The sequence below is a fragment of the Oncorhynchus keta genome, unplaced genomic scaffold, assembly GCF_023373465.1.
Source record: "Oncorhynchus keta strain PuntledgeMale-10-30-2019 unplaced genomic scaffold, Oket_V2 Un_contig_2122_pilon_pilon, whole genome shotgun sequence".
NCBI lineage: Eukaryota > Metazoa > Chordata > Actinopteri > Salmoniformes > Salmonidae > Oncorhynchus > Oncorhynchus keta.
The window spans coordinates 97,167-121,355 of NW_026282366.1; the positions used below are offsets into that span (position 1 = coordinate 97,167).

Genomic DNA, 24,189 nt, shown 5'->3' on the forward strand with positions numbered 1-24,189 from the left:
TACTAGAACAGTCCATATTGAGCTCATCGAATCCATGTCCACATCCAGCTTCATCAATGCGCTGAGGCGTTTTTTTCTCTATCTGTGGTCCAGCAAAAGTGCTACGCTCTGATCGAGGTACAAACGTTATAGGTGCCTGCGGGGAACTGGGTGTCGACACAAATGACTCAGAACTGACTAAATACCTCTCAGACAAGGGATGTACTTGGATATTTAATCCCCCACACTCATCTCATATGGGTGGTTCTTGGGAGAGACTCATTGGGGTTGCCAGACGTATCCTAGATGCTATGCTGTTTCAGACGGGCTCCACTCGTCTCACACATGAGGTCATGAGCACTCTTATGTTTGAAGTTATGGCAATAATCAATGCGAGACCCCTAGTGTCAGTGTCAACTGACCCTGACATTCACACACCCTCAATGTTACTGATACAAAAGACCAGCGCTACCTCAGCCCCTTCTGGATACCTCAGCATGAATGGCCTTCATGGAAAACAGTGGAAGCAGGTCCAGTGTCTCGCTGACACCTTTTGGAAAAGGTGGAGACAGGAGTACCTGACAGCGCTGCAGAGATGCAGAAAAACCAAATGTAAAAGTGGGAGATGTTGTCTTATCGAAAGACAGTCAGGTGCACAGAAATGACTGGCCAGACGGGCTTGTGGTCAAAACCTTTCCCAGTACTGACAAAAAGGTTAGGAAAGTAGGACTAAAAAGTGTCAAGCAAGGAGCTGCTCAGGTTTCTGAGACCAATCTCAGAGATTGTTGTTCTTCTTTCTGAAGCATCCTAGAGACAAAAGATAAAAATAGAAAAATAACATTGTTTGTTTCTTGATACATGTTTTATTTCATAGTGGCACAATTTCATTATACCAGGCGGGGAGTGTGCTGCCATACTGTTAGAAGGTAACAGATGATTTTATTACAGTGGTTAAAATGTTTGTTGTGTTCCGTGATGTTTATCGCCCCCTAGTGAAACTTTCTGGTACTTAGAAAGACTGTACGGAAACAGGAAGTAGAGTAGTAGTTCTGCACGCAGAGAAGCAGCTAAAAACAACTCTACGGTGCAGGTCTTTCAGTGCCGTTATTTCTTGTCACGCTTCAGACTCGGGACAATATTTGTTTGTAAGTTCGATTCAATCATATTGTTAGTGATGATAATCTTGTTATTGATAGAATTGCTTACTTATTCATGTTAGTTGGTTGCATTTACTCACACAAATTGCCTTTCATGTATGCATTCAGCTGTATTACTTTGCTCGTGCGTCATGTAAACGAATTGTAAAACATACAATACTGATGTTTTGTTACTGTTTCTAGTGTAACATGCTTTGTTATTGTACAGAGGTGGTTGCACATTATTAGAGTAATTATAGGAGTTAGCTAATTCTCATATGAGTAACAATTAGCTATATGGTTTGGCATCATGCCAGATGCATGGGACCTTGGCACGCGCTTTATATTTATGTGACTTTAACTTGATATGTAAATGTACAGCTGCAGTATGTCCATGTGAATTGAATACTAAATTATATTATTTTCTGTATTTTGCAGTTTCACATCATAAACGTTTTCAATATATTAATTAAAGAAAAGTCACGCCTTGGGAGTTTTATTGAAGACGTTGTTAGCTGTCTGTCTAGTTTTGCATGGGAACGCAATTCAAGGGCAGAATAATGTGCATTACTGTGTTCATAATGCATATTACCGTGTTTATTACTGTGTTTGTGTATTACTGTGTTTGTAATGTGTATTACCGTAATTTCACCACGAGAGGACTCATCATTATGGATGTGTATATGTGCCCAAAAATCTATTGGTAATCCAAATGGGAAAATTTGGCGCATAATATCAGTTAAACACAGAAATAAAGGCTTCCCCTGTCTTATTCTCATGTTTGGGTGTTGCTTGTTTTCGTAATATTTTGTCGATAAATTTCTCTAGTTGTAAGATTTGTTTTTTGTTGTTATCCAGATTGAAGGTTGTCACCCACCAAATTGTGTAGTGCTAATATTTAGTCTAATTTACCGATATTGAACATGACGTTTTTATCTTGAGGTGCTCTACATAACTACGTTCAGTCCACCATCTCTCAGTAGAGGGCTAATCATTATGGAAGTTTGTATATATATCCCAAATAATCTATTGGTAATCCAAATTAGAAAGTTGACGCAAAATATCAGTTAAACACAGAAGTAAACTCTCACGTCATTTCTTCAGATGCTCGATAAACATGTATTTTTTTCATAGTACTTCCACATGTGATTAATGTGCGAATAATCTGTGACAAAAATTTAAATGCAAAAATCCGTTCTATTGTTTCCCCACAATATCCAAACTGTTCCCCTTCAATTGCTTCCACAGTTATGCATGTTCTTCCCATATTTGTATTTATTTTAGAAGCATTTATATTTGGGCCAGTCCATATGAGCCTATTTCTGCAAGTGTAAAGGGTTAAAACTATCATTTTGATGTTGTGAATGGTCAGTCCTTACATCCATAGCTCAGTCTATGAATTTGAATGTTTACATTTCTCCAGCCTCATCCCTCAGATGTTTACCAAAACTAGTGTCTGCTTTGTTGTTGTTGGAATCCCAGATTGCTCCTTTAATTAAAGTACAATATTTTTATGGTATTAAAAAGTTGTTTGTTGAGTAATAAATCCACAGTCACAAAGGAAGTGTATGTAGATCCATATGTTTTTAATCAATGCTCAACATTTCACCATGAAAATCATATTTTATGAAACACAGGAAAATGGTAAGACTTTGATATTCAATACTTTGGTCTTGTTTATTCAGCAACCTCTTTTCCCTGTAAGAAGAAAGAAATAATGTAATGGATCAGTAATAATAATGAACATGATAAATATATGGATAGAATATAATGGATCAGTAATAATTATTAACATGATAAATATATTATGAACACTTAAAGAATATTGTATAATGGAACAAGCATTTTAAGGCTCAGGCCTCAGCCTGGATTTTCAACTTTTAAGTACCAGCTTAGTTTGAAATAATCATATTTTTTGCCCGACTTAACATGTGATTCTTAGAGATCTTCGAAACAGTTGAGTGTAAAAGGTCTGTATTGACGTCTGAGGAGACTGAATCATAGGTGGTGTTGATGTGGTCATATCTGAACATGAGTCAGGTACAGGTTTAGCAGCAGTTCTGTACCTTTCCAGAGTCACGGGTCTTGGCTCTGAGCTTGTTGACCTGAGTCTCAGCGATGTCAGCACGCTCCTCAGCCTCCTCCAGCTCATGCTGAACCTTCCTGAACTTAGACATGTGCTGGTTTGCTGCTTCCTCCTGGGTGAGGAAAGGAGACGGAGAGCAGAACATCAGCATTCATCATATAATTTTTTCTAAAGATAAATATGTTTTCGATTGTATGCATTCAGAGTATTTGACTAAGTTTGTGACTCACCGCTTCCTCAGCGTGCCTCTTGTAGGCCTTCACTTTCATCTGCAGCTTATCTACCAGGTCCTGAAGTCTGCCAACGTTCTTCTTATCCTCCTCAGTCTGTGGGAGAAGATCAAATAATCAATGTCCCAATAGTTTTATACACAAACCTGTGTGTGTTAGTGTCAAGAGTGTAAAGAATGCACTTTCTCTTACCTGGTAAGTGAGCTCCTTGACTCTGCGCTCATACTTGCGGACTCCCTTGACTGCGTCTACACCTCTTCTCTGCTCAGCCTCCACCTCAGTCTCGAGCTCACGCACCTTTGTGAAAAAGATAAACATAGGCATTTGTTTGAGCTGGTGAAATCAGATGTAACAAATCTTTGTAACACAGGTAATATTCTACCTAATCAAGGAGGTCTGTTCCTTTTCACAATTTTTATTGAAGTCGTCTGTTATTATAACAACTTTTCGTTATCAAGGTCAGTGGTTCCCAAGGTGTAATTTACACTTCAAATGTTAAGAATATTGATAGCAACAGCAGGGTAAACTAACATGGAACCGTGGAAATTGTGTGCAATACAATACAATGTAATAATATTAATCCACAATTGATGTTCACAACATGAGCCTGGGAGTATCTCTACCTGCACATGACCATCTGATCAGTTGTCACTCCAGTGTTAATCTGCTAAATTGTAATTATTCGCCTACCTCCTAATGCATTTTGCACACAATGTATATAGACTCTTTTTTCCCTTTTTTTCTACAGTGTTTTTGATTTGTTTATTGTTTACTCCATGTGTAACTCTGTGTTGTTGTCTGTTCACACTGCTATGCTTTATCCTGGCCAGGTCACAGTTGTAAATGAGAACTTGTTCTCAACTAGCCTACCTGGTTTAAATAAAGGTGAAATTAAAAATAAAAAAATAAACGGTGATAATTGGTATCCACAGTACTCAATCACTGATAATTTTTTCCCAAGTCAATTCATCTTGTATTTGTAATATATTGTATATTACTATTTATACATTGTGGCATGTATTTAGCGGTGTATAGTTCAGTACCCGTATGGCCTCTAGAGGCCGACAGTGGCCTGTTTTAATGTCGTGAGGTTGCTTCCACCACAGATAGAACAATGTTTCTACCGTGGGGAGCTCGTGCTATGGCATTTATTAAGAGACGTTTGCCAAGTGAGTCAACAGCGAGACAGAAGCACCGACATAACATTTATGTCATGAATTCATTTGGCAGGTAAGTGGGAAAGCACCATATTAAAGACAGTAATGTTTCCGCCGAATGTAAATATGTTTGTTAAGATGTTATGTTGTTTTTTCACGTTTTTATGAACTTGTGAAAGTCCGCTAGCCGACAAGCTAATTTAGCCTTATAGCTTGTAGCCCCGCATAGCAACACTGGCTTCCCTAGCAACAGCCCTTTTGCAGCAGAGTGAATGAGAAGCTCGCGATCTAGAGAGAGAGAGAAATTAAACAGTGTAACGAGATGAAGCCTAACAAATTATTACAATGAGATGAATTTGATTCATGTACAGTAAATTATATCGTGTGTTGATATTTATTGAGAATTGTTATTTATTATTATTATTATTATGAATTGAAATGGCAGTTTAGAAGAAGTCTGCCAAGGCAACTGTACAAGCCTGAACGAAGCAACTAGATACATACATTTGTATATCTTTATTTTAAGGTCTTGGCTACAATTCTTCTCAACTCCACTAAAAGTGAGTTGCAAAAATCACTGTAGCTGGAGACCCATATCTCCCTCACTAACTTTAAGCACCAGCTGTCAAAGCAGCTCACAGATCACTGCACCTGTACATAGCACATCTGTAAACAGCCCATCCAATTTCCTCATCCGCAAACTGTTATTTTTATTTTTGTTCCTTTGCACCCCATTATCTCTACCTGCACATTCATCTTTTGCACATCTATCAATCCAGTGTTTAATTGCTAAATTGTAATTATTTCACCACTATGTCCGTTTTATTGCCTACCTTCCTTATCTTGCCTTATTTTCACACACTGTACTTTTTCTATATTGTGTTATTGACTGTATGTTTGTTTATTCCATGTGTAACTCTGTGTTGTTGTTTGTGTCGCATTGCTTTGCTTTATCTTGGATGGGTCGCAGTTGTAAATGAGAACTTGTTCTCAAGTAACCTACCCAGTTAAATAAAAGTTAAGTAAAAAAAAAAGTTTTTTAAAGTGTAACATATTCCCCAAAATGTATATTTTGAAGATAAATGCATCCTGAATTAAGCTTTTAAAACTGCTACATTTTCTCTCCGCCACATGGCAAAATGTGTAGAATTTCATGACATTAGCTCTAAAATAACCAAATGCCATTTCTGTCCAAAGGCTAAATGAATAGAATAGCTGAACATTTGTTTTAAAACTGCAAATGATGTTTCTGATGCCAAAAGGTGAGTTAAAATGTTCTTTCCCAGGGGCCGAGACATGATTAGTCCAGCCATGCACTGGAGAAGTCGTAGCAAATCCAAAAGATGAGGACTTGTAGACAATCCCATTGCGACCATAGCTAGCTAAGCTCATGCACAGAAACACATCATCGGGTCTAACAGTGGTGCTGAACTGCACATGCAGTCAAAAGCACTCCTTCGGTAGATAGCTGTTTTTGATGAAAATTAAAGTGTGTTAGTCTGTTACTTTCACTAGGTTGTAGTAATGACAGTTTCAGCTACTTAAAGATGCACTCCAGTATCTTAATACATTTACTCGAGTCTAGGTCTTGCCTTTAGATTTCAAGAAAATTAACAACCAACGATTAATTTTTCACTTCTCCCATAGACATCTCAAACCCTGGTCTGGTCTGAATCGCAAGCGTTCCCGGAAGTCTTGCAATGTTGCACCTCTGGGGTTAGAAACACTGTGGTAAAACTACCTGGATGCTATTTTTGCTACACTCTAAAGTAGGAATTGTATTCTGATATTATGAGGGGGGCACTAATTAATTTTCTATCACAAAAGGGTTCCCGTGTCAAAAAGTTTAGGAACCTTGATCGAGGTGGTTTAGGGTGGCAGGTATCCTAGCAGTTAAATGTTGCTGGTTCAAATACCTGAGTCTTCAATGTGAAAATTGTGTTGATGTCCAAGGCACTTGACCCTAATTATCACCTATCCGGTGTATATGACTTTATAGGATCAAATGCATGTCCAGCAATCAGTCTTTTAATCCACCCTGCTGATAACTCACCCTGGACTCCAGTTTCTGGAGCTGCTTCTTGCCTCCCTTCATGGCCAGATTCTCAGCCTCATCCAGGCGGTGCTGCAGGTCCTTGACTGTGACCTCCAGGTTCTTCTTCATTCTCTCCAGGTGAGAACTGGTGTCCTGCTCCTTCTTCAGCTCCTCAGCCATCATGGCCGCCTGGAATGGTAGTTTGTTTAATTTATGCACAAATCATAACATCCTTCTGACATCTTTATTGTGGTTAACCAGCACAGCTACCATTTCCCTTGAGGACAAATCAAATTGATGTCATCCAAGTACTCACGTCAGTGATGGCCTTTTTGGCCTTATCTTCTGCATTCCTGGCCTCCTGGACGATGTCGTCCACCTCTCCCTGCACCTGCACCAGGTCAGTCTCCAGCTTCTTCTTGGTGTTCAGAAGGCTGGTGTTCTGAAGGAGGAAACAAGATGATTTGTTTGACTCTCAAGAGAACTGACAAGTCACAAATTCTGAAAATGTGAAAGTAAGGACTGTCGAATCCCAGGTGTGTGTAAACGGTATACTTGGTTGAGTTTTATTAGAAATATCTGATCCATACCTGGGAGTGCAGCAGTCCAACACGCTCGCTGGCGTCTACCAGCTCAGTCTCAGCCACTTTGCGGCCTCTCTCTGTCTGCTCCAGAGCAACTCTCAGCTCCTCGATTTCAGCCACCATCAGACCGTTTCTGCGCTCCACCATGGCTGCCTGCTCCTTCATGTCCTCTGCAGCACGGACGGCGTCATCAAGGTGCAATTGGGCATCCTGGGGTTCACAATGACATACGTTCATTGGGACGTGTGGAAGTAGGGCTGATAGAAATGTTCATTGTGAAGAATTTACTCAATATCCCTACCGTTCTACAGTACATAGTTCAATCTATTCAATTCCTCTGTTCTATTATTTTCTAGATTCACAAACAAATCCCTCTCCATGTTCAGGTGTTTGAACCTGATGTCCCAGTCCCTTTACCTTGAGCTGTCCCTGGACGTTCCTCAGCTGTTTCTGGGCCTCAGCGGCCTGCCTGTTGGAGTGGCTCAGCTGGATCTCCATCTCGTTCAGGTCTCCCTCCATCTTCTTCTTCACCCTCAGGGCATCATTCCTGCTCCTGACCTCAGAGTCCAGGGTGCTCTGCATGGAGTCAACCACTCTCTGGCTGTTCCTCTTGATCTGCTCCATCTCCTCGTCCTTCTCAGCGATCTTCCTGTCCACCTCACCCTTGATCTGGTTCAACTCCAGCTGCACACGCAGAATCTTGGATTCCTCGTGCTCCAGTGTTCCCTGGACAAACAGAGGCAGTCAGGCCAATTGTGTTCAATATATTTGGATGTAGGAATTAAATATATATGACTACAATAAACACCAATACAGGGATCATTGGACTGTAGCTGGCGTTGGCTAGTATAACACTGCTTTCCCCATCAATTAGCTGTAGGTTGTACCTCAGCCTCCTCCAGAGCGGTCTGGATCTCAGACTTCTCTGTCTCTACGGTCTTCTTGGCCTTCTCCAGCTCATGAATGCTCTTGCCAGTCTCTCCGATCTGCTCAGTCAGGTCAGAGATCTCCTCTGTGCACACACATACAGGAGCAGTTTAGACTTGGGGGGTTTTAAGTGGGTATTGTCAATGTACTGAAGTTGACATTGAATCATAATAACCATGAATTAATTAACAACACTTCATATGGTCTTGCAAATCTATTGCCCTCCACATCCCTTGGGGTTTCAAAGGAATAGTGATCACAGGTTAAAAATATATATATTTTGAACTGTACATTAAAACTCTGAAATGGTGTAATAGTAGTTTTGATGTTTGCAGTTCCCTCCATTTTCAAAACACGAGTCAAACATGGGCCAAATAGAACTGCTGTCAAATGCTCACGTTGCAGGTTCTTGTTCTCTCTCTTCAGAGTCTCCAGATGATCCAGAGCCTCCTCATAGGAGTTCTTCATCTTGAAGAGTTCAGTGCTCATAGAGCGAGCCTCCTTCTGAGCTCCTTCCAGCTCAGCCTGGCCCTCCTCATACTTCTGCTTCCACTCTGCCAGAACCTAGGAGAATCCATGGGAGTTTCATTAGATGAAGAGTTTTGAATCAGAAATATGCTCCAAGTAATCATATAGCAAACAGAAAATATCACCCTTGGGTGAGGTTTCTTTGTTTTCACCTTGTCAAAGTTCCTCTGCTTCTTGTCGAGGTTGGCGGCCAATGCGTTGGCTCTCTCAACATCAATCATGAGGTCCTCCACCTCTCCCTGCAGCCTCTGCTTGGTCTTTTCCAGGGAGGCGCACTTGGAGTTGGTCGCCTCAATGGTCTCCTCAGCATCCTGAAGACGCTGGGCCAGCTTCTTCCTATTGGACAACAGAGGGAGGTTTTAGGGGCTGAAACAAATGTTACAATACATGTTGATGTAACATTTTCCCAGAGCCCAATCCACCATCACCATCAATCCAATCCACCATAACCATCAATACCCTATATTTTAGTTTTGCTGATCTGTGGGACTCACTTGGCCTCCTCCAGCTCCTCTGTCCGCTGGATAGCATCAGTTTCATACTTAGTCCTCCACTGAGCCACCTCACTGTTGGCCTTGGACATGCCGCGTTGCAGCTCTGCCTTGGCCTCCTGCTCCTCCTCAAACTGCTCCCTCAGGAGGTCACAGTCATGGCGGGCAGACTGGACACCGTGGGCCAGTGCGTTTTTAGCCTGTGAGAGAGAAAGACACAGAGAGATTGGAGAGATAGTCAAACAAATTATAGTAGAGCTCTCTGAGGGTGGTGTAGTCACCATGTATATGAAGATATGTCTTTAAACGAGGGTTCTCCAACTGGCGTGGCGCAATTTTATTTGGCCCCTCAAGTTTTCTGAATAAAATAATATTTTGGCGGGGGGGACCATAAAAGACTGTAAAAACACCAACAAATCTGCTCCGTGATTTTAATTTAGGAAATCTGTTCCAAAGTATTCCCTTGAACAACAGACAGATCTATGTGATCAGAGGCGTCATGCCCATAGGGGGCACAGGGGCACGTGCCCCCTCAGATTTGTCCTGTTGTTGTTTCTCTGTAATACTACTAGTTACCTTGCAATTTTCTGATGTTGGCTTTAGTCAGCCCAGATACCATAGGTTCCCAAAATCCCAACCTCATAACTAGCTACCAAGAAGCCATTTCAGGCTATAAATCGAGGTAGAGTGGCTAGCTTGTCTAACTATCTTAGTTTGCATGCCTGCTAGAAAGGCTGGTAGACTTAAGAAAAGCAAGCAATAACTAAATGTACTGAATGAGTCTCAAATTCCTTTCAATCTTTTACCCAGATTTTAGCAGAGACGAAGAGAAGCATATTTAGTTTCTTTAAAAAAACAACCACCAGTTACAGACAGCTGAAGAGGTATGCTTAGATATGTTGAAAAACAGACATATATATTTTTTTTACATTGAATTAAGTATAAATATTTTGGCTATAGATTGCAGGAAAAAGCTGTTTTGGGTGTTTGCAAAACGCATTATGTTTTTGGCAAATATTATATTTGTTTATGCTTCTTCCGTTCAATTGGCAGTCTACAAATTATTTGTAATTATGTCCTGACCATCCACTCAAGAAAATAAATCAGCACATGGCTGAATCTAGTTGATGATCCCTGCACTAAACTCTGGGGTCGGTGGAGTCCATCTTGGATCCCTTACCTTGACCTCCTCCTCAATCGCCCTCTTCAGCTCCTCCACCTGCTGGGTGAAGGCCTGTTTTCCTCTGGTCAGCTGAGACACCAGGGCTTCCTTCTCCTCCAGCTGGCGGCCAAACTCACCTGTAGGGACAGAGGGACATCTTGTTAATGACGTCTTTGTTTTCTAAGATTGAAAATGTATTTTTATGTATCTTGGGGGCAATGTTGTTCGGTGGTGAATAGTACAATAGAAACAATGTGGACCAGTAGAGGCTCCTCAGAAGAGGAAGGGGAGGACCATCCTCCTCAGTGAAATTACATGACTTCAATACAAAACCAAGGAGGCTCATGGTTCTCACCCCCTTCCAGAGACTTACACAGTAATAACGACAACGTACTGCAACCTATCATAGCTCTTGCAGCATGAACTGACATGTTGTCCACTCAATCAAAGGACCAGAGAATGAATCTAGTAAAGAAAGCATATGCTACAGTTAGCACTGCAGTGCATAAAATGTGGTGAGTAGTTGACTCAAAGAGAGAGAAAGAACATAGTTTAACAGATTAATTTCTTTAAAAATGAAGGAGAAGCAAGAGAGAGAGAGATGTATTTTTTTCACTTTCACTTAGCTAGCAAATGCAGTTAGCTAGTTTAGTCTACTCAAACACCCGGCTCAAACAGAGAGGGATGCTATGTTCGTTAGCTGTCTGTGGCTATCCAACAATAGAACTCTTCCAAGCTAAGGTAAGCTTTTGGTTTTATTAATTTATTGCCAGTGGGAGCCATTGTGTAACTGCTAAACTGCTTGCTGACTGTACTGCATTATTGTAGCGGGTTTACTAAAGTGTTAGTTACAGTAGCTACGTTGACTAGCTATGACGTTAGCTAATATGGTGACATCGATTTAGGCTGTGTGTAGCGGTTAGTGGTTATGCTATGAAGGTTTGGCTTGGAACGTTTTTATTTTGCCTGATCACAGACAGCTGATGTGTTTTGCACTGAAGTCCAGAAGGTAAAAGGTGAGGCGAGAAGGAAGTATACAACGAGCAAAATGATCATGCTGTTTGTATGTGGCTTCTATGAAAGTGAACTGTGTTTTTCGTGTGATCGGGGTATTCATTCCGTCGATTTCTGTTGAAAAACGTTTCTTAAACGGAAGCAAACGGAACAAAATTAGGATAAACATACCTGAATTTGTCCAATAGAAACTCTTGTTTGCAACTGTTGGACTAATGATTACAACCTAAATCAGCTGGCTGCAGGCAAGAGTGTGCAAGGCGGTATTGAATGTATCACGGTCTTTCATCTCGATTACTCAAATTCTTCTCTCGACCTGTGCACATACGTTGTAAACTGTCATTCATAGGCTAGGTTGAAGCAACCTCATGATGGGGGTATATGGAACATTTGAGTATCATGTAGTACTCTAAACCTATCGATGTTACATTGAGCTGGATTAATCTAATAGAAGTAAGGCCAAGCTCCTAAAAAAAATGATTGTCCTCCTTCATCTTTAAAATCACCGACCGGCACTAATGTGGACTATGGACATAAATCCCCAACACATTTTATTCTGTTCTACTGAAGGAAAGCATTGGCTTGTTGTTGATGGTACCATTTTCTGTCAGGAGTCTGGCCCTCTGTCCGCTGATGTCGTTGACCTGGCGAACATTCTCATCATTCTTAGTCTTCAGCTCACTCAGCTGGTCCTCAAGAGTACGGCACATCTTCTCCAGATTGCCCTGTTAGTGAAACATGTTCCATCATTACTTTATATACATGACTCCTGTCAACTTCAGTTCACTTGAATGGTGATGTAGTTGACCCTCCTCAACACTGCTTGATCAAAACATCACTACTCACCTTAGCCTTGGCGACAGCCTCCATGTTGCTAGAGAGGTCATCAATCTCCATCTTGTACTCGCTCTTCTCCTTCTCCAGCTTCTGCTTGACGCGCTGCAGGTTGTCGATCTGCTCCCCGAGCTCAGCCACACTGTCGGCCTGCTTCTTGCGCAGAGCGGCGGCTGTGGCCTCATGCTGCAGGGTGGACTCTTCAAGATCACGACGCAGCTTCTGGAACTCAGCCTCACGCTTCTTGTTCATCTCAATCTGAGCAGCAGTGGCGCCTCCGGCCTCCTCCAGCCTCTCGCTGATCTCCTCAAGTTCCCTGGAGAGATCGGCCCTCTGCTTCTCAACCTTAGCCCTGGCAGCACGCTCAGCCTCAATTTCCTCCTCCAGCTCCTCAATACGGGCCTAGAACAGGGGTAGGAGCAGGGGGATGAACACTACAATACAGTTGAAACAATTGAACCTCACAAAATAATAATAATATGTATATTTTGCATTAATGTGTTAATACAAAGACAGTTAATATATTCAGTAGAGTGTCCAATGCAGGATCCAAACTACCATTTTGAAACACCATCTTTACAACAGTAAGAAGCACCACGTTCCAACTTGTTCAGCCATCAGAATCTATTGGGAAACATGTGTGCTACCAGAATAATGTTTTTCAAGTCTGTGCTTTTCTGTTCTGGAGCTTTGTACCTGGGTGAGTCTGGAGCTTAGACCCCTGATCCTCTACTGTACCTGGAGTTCCTTGATCTTCTTCTGCAGCTGAGCTCCCAGAGACTGCTCATCCTCAATCTTGCTGAGGAGCTGAGTGGTCTCAAACTCCTTCCTGAGAAACACAAATTCGCCGATTGCAGAGTTAGTTGTGGTTCGATAGTGTAAAGGGAGGGTATCATACCATTCATATTGCTTTTAAAGGAATACTTCAGCATTTTGGCAATGTATCTACTTCCTCAGAGTCAGATGAACTTGTGGATACCAGTTGTATGTCTCTGCATCCAGTATGAAGGAAGTTAGAAGTAGTTTTGCGAGCCAATGCTTACTAGCATGCTAGCAGTTACAATATAATTCCAGTCATTGCGCTAACAGTTAGCAACTTCAAACTGCATGCAGAGATGTAAAAATGGTATTCACAAGTTCATCTGGCTCTGGGGAAGTAGATAAAGGGCTTCCAAAACCCTGAAGTACCTCTTTAAGAATCACATGTAAATGCTGATTCACAATTTCAAGAATTAGCCAAAAACAACCATTATAGCAGGTAATACTGTAGTCATTTGTTTGTGTTTACTTCTTGATTTTCTCATCAGCTTGCTGCTTGTCATTCTCCAGGTCCATTATGGACTCCTGGGCCAGTTTCAGATCTCCCTCCAGCTTTCTCTTGGCTCTCTCAAGGTCCATACGGAGCTTCTTCTCTTGCTCCAGAGAACCCTCAAGCTAGAAGATAAAAACACATATATTATTAAAATCTAAACATCTGAAGATAATATCATCTTACATACTATCATGGCCAAAATGTCAAACTCCACTCACGTCGTCCACTTGCTGTTCCAGCTTGGTCTTGGCCTTGGTCAGAGTGTTGACTTTGTCCTCCTCTGCCTGCAGGTCATCCAGTGTCTGCTGGTGGGCCTCTTGGAGGGATTTCTTCTCCTTGGTCAGCTTGGCAACACTCTCATCCATAGACGCCATCTCCTCTGTCAGGTTTTTAACCTGTAAATGGCCACAACATAATTATAATTATACATAAAGGGGAGATTTAGTTTGTTAAATATTACATTCATTTAATTTAGATTAGAAATGAATCAACAACTACTGTACTATAGATTCAACACTAGATGGAAGTGTACACCATGGCTATATTTCCAATGGAAGTCATAAATGAGGGGTAGCAGAACATGCAATGAATGTTGGAAGTAACCCACAACTGAAATTCCCCTATTGTGTCATAATATTTTCTGCACCCATAATACAACTTTAATTCCATTTCTGTTAAGCTATGTTTTGAGTTGAATAATGTTTGGATTATTGTTGGTTAGACTGTCTATAGTAAGACACAAGACCTTGTTTTCAGTGGCATGCTTCTCCTTCTCCACTTTGGCCAGGGTGAGCTCCAGGTCATCAATGTCCTTCTTCAGCTCAGAACACTCATCCTCCAGCTTCCTCTTTTTGGCAGTCAACTCAGCATTGATCTCCTCCTCATCCTCCAGCCTCTCGGTCGTCTCTTTGAGTTTGGCCTCCAGCTGGATCTTGCTCTTGATGAGCCCCTCACACCTTTCCTCAGCATCGTTCAGACTCTCTCCTTCCTGGTTTCAGAACAGGAGAAAAAAATCATCAGCCTAACTTCATTTATGAAAATATAGAGTTAATTTAGTCAAATTGGTCGGACCAAATCATGAAATATATACATAATATGGGCAATAACAGTGTGCCTGTGTGTGTGTTTAAATGTTTGTGTAAATGTGCCCTTATGAAGGTCGTTGCTGACTCACAGATGCGACTTGGAGCGCCAGATCGTTCTTCTCCTGCGTCAGGGCCACCAGCTTCTCCTCCATTTGCTTCTTCGTGGACAGAGCCTTGGCCAGGTCTGCTGTCATCTTCTCATAGTTCTCCTTCATGTTGGCCAGCTCCTTCTCAGTCTCAGCGCTCTGCAGCAGGGGCTTGATCTTGAAGTACAACTTCATCCATGGCCAGGTTTTGACATTCATGAATGAGCGGATGTTGTACTGGATGGCGAAGACAGACTCTCTGGTCGACAGAAAGGACAGAGTGGCATGTCAGTGACATCCCACTGGGAACAGACGTCAGTTCAACATCTAGTTTTGATTTACATTTGGTTGAGTTGTCAACTAACGTGAATTCAACGTGAAATCAACAAATTATTTCACCATGTTATTGGTTTTCTGTTAAAAGTTGGGTGAAAAAATATGAAATTCCCGAAGGTTGATGATATTTTTGAAATCCACTTTTTCACATTATCACATTACATTTTTTGGTTGAAATTATGTAGATATAACGTGATTCACGTTACCATTTTTTTACCTATTGGGATGCTTTAAAAAGCGTCTTTCTGGGAGTCGAAGAACAACAAAACCTCTAACCCCTTTTGTTAACAGCTGAGGAATTGGTGTAGGGAAATGTAACCACACTTAAACTCATAGACAGCTCTCAAGATGCAACGACTGACAGTCGTGTACTTTCTCATTCTGAACAACTCACAGCATATACAGTATGTAATCATAATGCATTAGATACAGGTGGTTGACAGAAAGCTTTGCCAAGATGTCTACTATTCCTCACCTCCTCTCCATCATCTTGGTGAACTCTCTCCTCATGAGGAATCCACGGCTGAGAGCCTGGACCATGCCGACCAGAGTGGCCAGCTTCTCATCTCTCATCTCCTCCAGGACACCCAGCAGACCGGCTTTGAAGAACACCTGAGACACAGGTTAACATGGTCAATGGAACCACAGATAGAAAGGGTTGAATCAAAAGAGGGGAACAACACCACTAGATTGATTTAAACAACATTAACTCTGCAATGGTTACAAACAAACCATGGGAGAGGTTGTGTCTAAGTTGTTAGTTATTGTACAGTTGTATAATAATAATGTACACAGATGCAGATAACTGCAGCCATACCACTCTAGCACAATGCACATGATGATGAGTTTAGTTTATCTTCTATACTTGTGATGCATGAATTTGAAGAAAAAACTACAATTTTCCATTAGTTAACTGAAGAAGAAAGAAGAAAATAATGGATATACCAACTGAAGAGATTTTAAATTATCATTGAAGTTGTGTTTTGACTGACCTTGGTGTGTCCAAACTTGTAATCCTCGTGATTCACATCAATGGACCCAAGCAGCTTCTCAGAAGCCTTCTTGTTGTCCATGAACTGGCCCTCAGGGATGACACTGGCATTCAGTACTTTGTACCTGAATGAGGAGAAACGTGTAACATATGTCAAGTTGTAATATGTTGGTTATATTACATAAAAGTTCAGATTATTCTGATGCTGGGAAAACCCTTGGAGCAGATCTTTCTGTGATTGTGTATGTATGTGTGTGTGTGTCTGTGTATGTGTGAGCATGTACCTCTGCTTAAAGTCAGCATAGATGATTCTGCTGGGGAAGCCCTTTCTGCAGATCCTGATACCCTCCAGTACACCATTACACCTGAGCTGGTGGATAACCAGGAAGTTCTCCATCAGACCTGGTAAAACAAAACAAGTCTCTTTTAATACTCATAAACAGATTATAGATTGGGATTGTTAAGGTTACTGATATTATACTGATAAGATTACATATTTAACTCAATATTTCTTGTACCTGGAGTCTTTGACTCATTGGGGATCAGGCAGCGCACAAAGTGAGGATGAGTGCTCCTCAAGTTGGTCATCAGCTTATGTAAGTTCTCCTGTAAGAGGGTTACAAACCATTTTCTCAGGCCGACTGTAATTTAGAATAATTGCACCTTTTGAAGGACTGAATCTACACATTTCAAAAGCTCACCCTGAACTGGGAGGACACAGTCTGCATGGAACCACCCTTCTTCTTGCCTCCTTTCTTGGCTTTATCTGTTAAAATGGGGGAAAGTTAAAGATAACTAGAAAAGTACATTTCCTAGAGCGGGTGGAATAAATAGAATCATTTAAAAAGTATGTAAGAAATCTAGAGTGGTCTTGTCTTCAGCAAACACACTAATTATAAACCAGAGAATCTCTGGTTAACTTCATACTTATCTAGAGGCAAATGCTGCCAATCAGATTGTGTAGAATAACACCTATTGTATGAGTAAATGAACCCAGTAATAAACCCTGAGAAATTGTGATATATTCTGACTTTAAAGGAAATTGTAACTAGTGCTTAATTAAATCTTGTGACGTGATGCTAGTCTTACCCTCAGGTGGGGCAGCAGGATAGAGGACAGCCAGAATTTTGACTCCTGACTTCCCGTACAGTTGACAAACTGAGTCGTTCAGGGGGTCCTTGTTCTTCTCCAGCCACCCAGTGATGTTGTAGTCCACAGTTCCGGCGTAGTGCACCAGGGAGAAGTGGGCCTCTGCCTTGCCTTTGGCAGGCTTGGGCTTCTCAAACGCCTGTGTTTTGCCAAGATGCTGGGAGTACAGCTTGTCCTTGAAGGTAGTGTCTGAAGACTTGGGGAACATGCACTCCTCTTCAAGGATGGAGAAGATGCCCAATGGCTTTACGAAAGGAGATGTATATCAAATTAGTGATATTTACATTTAGGATCACATTAATTCCTTTAGTAAACATGCTGTTATAGGATTATATTCATTTAGAGGCACATAATAGGAAACCTATTGAGATCTCAACAGTCAGATACTGATAATATCTCACACAGCGTTCCATTTGAGCTTTGCTGTTGAGGTCCATTATAATCCTCACAGACATCTTACCTTCTCAATAAGCTCAATGCAGGCAGCCAAGTCCATGCCGAAGTCAATGAAGGCCCAGACGATTCCCTCCTTCTTGTACTCCTCTTGCTCCAGGACGAACATGGTGTGGTTGAAAAACTGTTGCAGTTTCTCATTGGTGAAGTTGATGCACAGCTGCTCCATGCTGTTGTACTGTTGATGGAATTTTAAAAGGGATCATTTCATCATACAAGACTGTAATCCATCTCAATCAGAACTAATTGTCTTGTACTGGTCTCATACTCACATCAAAGATCTCAAACCCGGCAATGTCAAGCACACCGATATAGAACTGCCTTGGATTCTTGGTGTCCAACATCTCATTGATCCGGATGACCATCCACAAGAACATCCTCTCATAGATGGACTTGGCCAGAGCCATGACTGAGTTATTAACCTGCAATGATAATACCTCAAATTAATACATGAGATATTGACCATGTCCAGTGATGAGGTGAGGATACATTTGGGAAAACAACAACACTGTTCAAAAAAATAAATGCACTCGTCCCCAAAATAATTCCGGTTCACAGAGAATGGTAGATGCTTTGTTTACTTCCTTACCTGAGGCACAGTCTGTCCCTTGGTCACATACTCGTTGCCGACCTTCACTCTGGGGTAGCACAGAGCTTTCAACATCTCAGCTGAGTTCAGTCCCAGCAGGTAGCCAATTTTATCAGCCACTGGAGAGAGAACCAACAACAACAGACTCAGTGACACAATATCGCTTTTTTATGATGTCAAACTGGCAAAATAGTTTGGATAACTTCTTTGTGGGTTAGGTTTTGATTCACCCACATCCATCATTTCAAATCATTTGTGGAGGTTTTAATTTGTCTTCCAAAAATGATCTCCTGCCTGACTTTCATGTGGCACTGTCTGTCTTAGGTGTTCTATTTCTATGTTGGGGACTGGGAATGGGACTAATGCTCTACATATTGTATATCTATGAGTGGGACTCACCCTCTGTGCCGTCTGGCTCGGCCTGCTCCTCACGCTGCTTCTGCTTGAATTTCAAGTTTCCATGGTGCACTACAGCTCCTGTCAACTTGTAGATACCAATCTTCTCTTCATTAGTGAATCCCAGGATTGTAATGGCATCCTGGCATTAAAGAGGAAGTACAACAGAGATGAACTGAACGGTAGTTTGCTCAGTTACACTACAGTTCTGTGCTGCTCACTGCAGAACAAATGGGATGGATAGATTTGACTGGCTTCTCTGTTCCACATGATTACGCTTGGAAAACACATTAGTAGATGGCAGCACAAAAGGAGTTTTACACAGTTCCAAAGGGCACATAATGGCGCTCTCTTGTGGATGTCTTACATGTATGTGCCTCAAGGCGAAGTGTGAAAGCCTGAAGAGTTCCTTGAGGCACATGTCTAACTAACACAAGGCATTTAGAATCAAACAAAAAATATCTGAAAATTCTCAACTGCCACCAAGTTGGAATTGCACATTGCATTCAGTGTGTATGGTGGTCCTACCCATTCCCTATCTAGACTTTGGTTAACCCTTTGTTTGACTCACATCTGTGGCATCCAGCTCTTCCTTGTCGTCGATGCTGGCCACAGCGATCTGTCCCTGACTGCACATGGGGAAGTCGTAGGGGTTGGTGGAGATGAGCGACATTTCTGTGGACAACGGAGAGCAGCTTGTCAGTTAATCTCTTAGAATTCTGCTGTCTTACATTTATAGTATCTCTCCCTCCTTTACTCAATAGATGGACTCAATAATACATGTAGTATATAATGAATAGCATAAAGACTGAGACTTGTGGACTAGTGCATCACAGTGCATTACTTGATAGATATTTCCCAGAGACCTGACTCATGTCTAGATGCCTTGTTACCTTGGATGTACTCATTGTAATAGTATTATTAGTGTGGACTATGAATATTTTTTAGAAGTTCCACAGATGGGGGTGGGAATAATTTCCCACGAAACTCTACTTTGCCGTACCAACTATCTCAGGTTTGTGGCCTGTCATCATCTGGAAGAAGATGTGGTAGCCTCTCTCATCGGGCAGCTGGAAGGACACTCTGGACTTCTCCAGCAGGTCTGAGAGAGAAAGAGAGAGAGAAAGAGATTGTAATATTATATTTAATTTGATGATATGATCTCCTAAAAATTATCTGTGTGAATTTAGGAAAGCATTGAGAAACAATCAAAACCAACTCACAGGTTTCAATGTCAGCTTTAGCCAGTTTACCACCTTGGAAGTGAATCCTGATGAATTTACCCTGTTGACGATTATGGGTGTTAAAAATAGGCCAACAAATTAATCTAGCATTTTACTTTGATAGACCTCTTTAAACTTTACAGTTTGTTGTTCATCTATTGATATAACAATAGTGAACTACTGAAATACATTTTCCAATATAAGGTAACTTCCACAGTATGCCCTTCATACTACTTACAAAGCGAGACGAGTTGTCGTTCCTCACTGTCTTGGCATTACCGTAAGCCTCCAGCAGAGGGTTAGCTGCAATGATCTGATCCTCAAGAGACCCCTGATTGAGACAAACACAACTTGCTCAGAAACTGATATAGCACGTTTTTCTCGATTGAACACATTTTTTGAAACATGATTCAACCAAACCGAAATAAGAAGTCAAACATAAGAACAACCTACCTGCATTTTGCTGGGGTCTACTTCCTTCTTCTTCTCTCCACCAGACACTGCAATGGTGGCAAAGTACTGGATGACACGCTTGGTGTTGACAGTCTTTCCTGCACCGGATTCTCCACTGGTTTATATGACAGAGAAAGAGGGGTTTTAGTTACATGTTTGAGTGTCAGATTGTCTTTTACTAAGAAATAGCGTAGAAAAATCCACTGTTAACCTGTGTTCTGACATAAGTCTTGAACAAATAATCCTTCTAATCGACTCGTTATTACACAGAGCCTGATGCTCTAATCCATTCATAATGTCATGTATTTCATCACACCAACTGACCCAACTTATTACAATAGAAACACTTTCTCAAGTGACATTTTGGTAAACAACTTACGTAATCAGGACGGACTGGTTCTCCTTATCTGGAACCAAAAAACATATTGCTTATCATACTCAAGAAACATTATGGGGACATTATTGTATTCATAGCATCATCATGAATTTCAATTTGGAACATTTTCCATTCAAGGGTAGTGAAATTAGATATTCCTAGCAAACTGTTCGAACCTAGACTAGAAAACAGTAGATACCTCTCTGAAGCATATTTCAACATCCCATCCATCCAACCAACCAACCATCCATCCTTCATCCATCCATCCAACCAACCAACCATCCATCCTTCATCCATCCATCCATCCATCCATCCAACCATCCATCCTTCATCCATCCATCCATCCATCCAACCATCCATCCTTCATCCATCCATCCAACCAACCAACCATCCATCCTTCATCCATCCATCCATCCATCCATCCATCCATCCAACCATCCATCCTTCATCCATCCATCCATCCATCCATCCATCCATCCATCCATCCATCCATCCATGAGAGCTCTTACCAATCAGCATGAACTGAAAGGCGTTGTCAGAGACGGAGAAGATATGGGGTGGAGCCTCCATCCTCTTCTTCCCTCTGTAGGCGTTGACAACCTCTTCATCATACACAGGGAGCCACTTGTAGGGGTTCACCGTGGCGCAGAAGAGCCCAGAGTAGGTCTGGATGAAAGCATAATTAAATGAGGGGATTACTAAAGTCAGATGTACTTTTACCTGGAATTATGTGATGATGTGGGTGTACTTTGGTAAACTGATATGTTTTGGTTTCTACCGTCCATTTATGTGTAGTACTGTATGTGTATATTTATTATGTTCATGTATGTGTGTGTTTGTATGTGCAGGTTTCTTACATAGATCATCCATGCTGCATAACGCTCTTTGAGGTTATACAACACAGAGGCTTCATTCAGGTAGGTCATCATGGCCATGTCCTCAATCTTGTCGTACTTAGGGGGGTTCATCTCATAGATGTCTGCCTCTTTGAACTCTTTTCCTTCCTGAAACAGTCAGAAAACTAGATTATACACAGATCAAACTGGACATGACTGAATGATTTTTGCTCATTAAATACAATTACAATCGTTTTAAAAAATGCATATCAAAATGTAATCCAACTACTTTGTTTTCAGCCACTGACATATTTTTGACTAGTCAATAACAAAAAATCTATGCCATTTTTAAATAGCTGTGTTGATGTGATTGAATGTTATATTCTGGCTACAAAAAAACAAGAAATGCTTCATAATATTTATTTTGTTAAAGATTTTATATTGAAATGTTTTTGATCATTTTGAGGATTTTTCAAGAATTAGAGTAATTACACAAACTTGAATACTTTTCAGATCAGACTTACATCCTTAGTGCCGTCAGGGTTTGTGACTGTTACAGTACACTTCCCGTCGGCCCTGGCAGTGATCAGACCCTTAAGGTACAGCTCCTTCTTGTCTGCCACATAGCAGGCGTTCTTTGAATCAAAGGGTGCGGCTTGTGCCTCCATCCTCTCCTTCTCAGATTTACGAAGGTATATGGCAGCCTTGCCGTAGATCTGCATCTCCGCGTCCGTACTCATGGTGACGGATAACTAGGAAAGAGATGAAACAATAAACATGATTGACTCTGTGGTGCTTCCTCCCCAGTCAACAGAGTTATGTGAGCGGTATCTCTAACCAAATATTCTCTCACTTTTTATGTGAAGAGTCAAACCATGTCTCACCTTCTTTTTCCCCTCCTACAGATGAATGTGTACTTCTTAAAGGACCCTGTGAAACATAAGGTGTTGTGAAAAAGCACAAGTCTAAAGCAGTGGAGGCTGCTGAGGGGAGGACGGCTCATAGTAATGACTGGAGCGTAGCAAATGGAATGGCATCAGACCTGGAAGCCATATGTTTGATGTATTTGATACCATTCCACCTTTTCCTCTCCAGTCACTACCACAAGCCCATCCTCCCCAATTAAGGTACCACCATCCTCCTGTGGTCCAAAGCCTCATCATTTAGTCCCCGAAGGGATAGAAAGGGATATTTTTATTAAAATGAATACCACTGAAACCCCAGTTACATTCTAGACCCCCCCTACCCTCAATTTATAAGCAAGACCATAAATGAAAGTTACTGATTTAAAATAAAACATTTAAAGTAATTTTAAAAAATGTAACGTTGTATACCAATGCTATTTGATTGCATATTGTCAAATCTTACAAGAGACATGCAGAAGTCAATTCAAACAGTGCAGTTAGCTACTGCCTCAGATGCTGAGTACAAAGATGAGACAAATATACAACTCTAAGGAGGTGGAGAGGTCTTACCACAGAGGAAGAAGGTATCTGACTTATGGATGCTGGGGCCTCAGCCTCCTTATATCTGGTTGGAAGTGCCAACCAGGCAAAAGTTAATTATGGACCACTCTGGGAAAGGAAATGAATTGGATGAGAGATCTCTGTGTGTCTGTGTCTCGCTAGCACCTCCCACTTCCAGGAACACCACACTCCCATGACATTACTTTTTAATGTCATATTTGTCTCTGAAGCGAGATTTGATTACTAATAGTTATAACAATGTCAAAAGTTTGATTCATTCCAAAGTTAGTTCTACTGACCCTCATATTTGTTTTACCTTCATTTAACTAGGCAAGTCAGTTAAGAACACATTCTTATTTTCAATGACGGCCTAGGAACGGTGGGTTAACTGCCTGTTCAGGGGCAGAACGACAGATTTGTACCTTGTCAGCTCAGGGATTTGAACTTGCAATATACTGTAATGTAGTGAGTCCATGTTGCCCCACTACAACTAAAATAGTTTTCATTAAATCTAATCTGACCTGATTTAGTTCCATTTTAGTGGAATTAATCCTCATCAACAACTTTATATATATGTTTACCTGTTATTTATATTGTTTAGCTTGTAAACACATCTGAACTGTCTCCTCACCTCATTGTGACGTAGATGGTCGTTACCTCGTGCTTTGCTCAATTTGATTTATCACCCTGGTGGAACCATAATGAATTAAGATTTAAAATCTAGAATGAAAACAGTTCTATATCAGCTTATAAAGCTTTTAAATCTAATGTGTAGTTTTTATCTACAGTTTGATATATTGAAGATTCTGGAGGCACTTTTATTTGTCTCACATGTCAGTTGGCTAAAACGGTCCAGTAGGATTCTTATGACTTACATAACACCATACCAGTATTTCAATCATCTTATCCACTCATATTGCTGACAGCGATATAGCTGCCTCAAACATTTATTACTCTCTGAAGTTAACCGCTTAGGCAGCTGAACTGGCTTCAGTAAAACTGTTATAAAATGAATAGGGAATAGTTACAATAAAGTAACAGATTCCTTTACATTTACATTACATTTCAATCAATCATTAATATGACAGGTTTTATAACTTTTACAAAAGTCAGCTTTAGCAAATTGTAGAGAGAATTTTTTTTAAACAGTTGAGCAAGTTCTTTTATCAAGTCAGACATTTCACATTCTTCAATGTCGATCATATCTCTTCTGATTTCAAACCTTTTGCATTCAAATTGTTGTTTAAATGCTATTTGTGTCTAATATGGTGCAGC

At 41.0% G+C, this 24,189-nt stretch overlaps 1 protein-coding gene and 1 long non-coding RNA gene across 2 annotated transcripts in view; one reads left to right on the forward strand and one right to left on the reverse strand.

Annotated features, from left to right (window-relative positions):
* Positions 1-12,365, forward strand: part of LOC127920919 (uncharacterized) — a 50,838-nt gene extending 38,473 nt beyond the window's left edge. The window contains exon 2 of the long non-coding RNA XR_008107962.1: positions 12,212-12,365. This is a non-coding gene — a long non-coding RNA (uncharacterized LOC127920919). The remainder of the gene's footprint in view (positions 1-12,211) is intronic.
* On the reverse strand, positions 2,681-22,940 carry LOC118380852 (myosin heavy chain, fast skeletal muscle). The gene is made up of 41 exons (XM_052504933.1): positions 22,924-22,940; positions 22,333-22,378; positions 21,973-22,200; positions 21,470-21,616; positions 21,122-21,278; positions 20,616-20,643; positions 20,237-20,351; positions 20,022-20,114; positions 19,784-19,844; positions 19,564-19,662; positions 19,132-19,235; positions 18,564-18,702; positions 18,165-18,283; positions 17,848-17,997; positions 17,583-17,753; positions 17,063-17,366; positions 16,675-16,739; positions 16,492-16,579; positions 16,258-16,375; positions 15,975-16,098; positions 15,458-15,594; positions 14,650-14,905; positions 14,221-14,463; positions 13,694-13,870; positions 13,452-13,597; positions 12,902-12,992; positions 12,176-12,565; positions 11,928-12,054; positions 10,334-10,452; positions 9,157-9,353; positions 8,815-8,998; positions 8,533-8,698; positions 8,095-8,219; positions 7,625-7,933; positions 7,214-7,417; positions 6,940-7,065; positions 6,642-6,812; positions 3,624-3,728; positions 3,432-3,527; positions 3,182-3,313; positions 2,681-2,813 (listed from the first exon to the last, which is right to left on the reverse strand). The coding sequence occupies exons 3-41, from the start codon at positions 22,186-22,188 to the stop codon at positions 2,793-2,795; spliced, it is 5,820 nt and encodes a 1,939-aa protein (XP_052360893.1). The 5' UTR covers positions 22,189-22,200; positions 22,333-22,378; positions 22,924-22,940; the 3' UTR covers positions 2,681-2,792.
* Between the last annotated feature and the right edge of the window lie 1,249 nt (positions 22,941-24,189).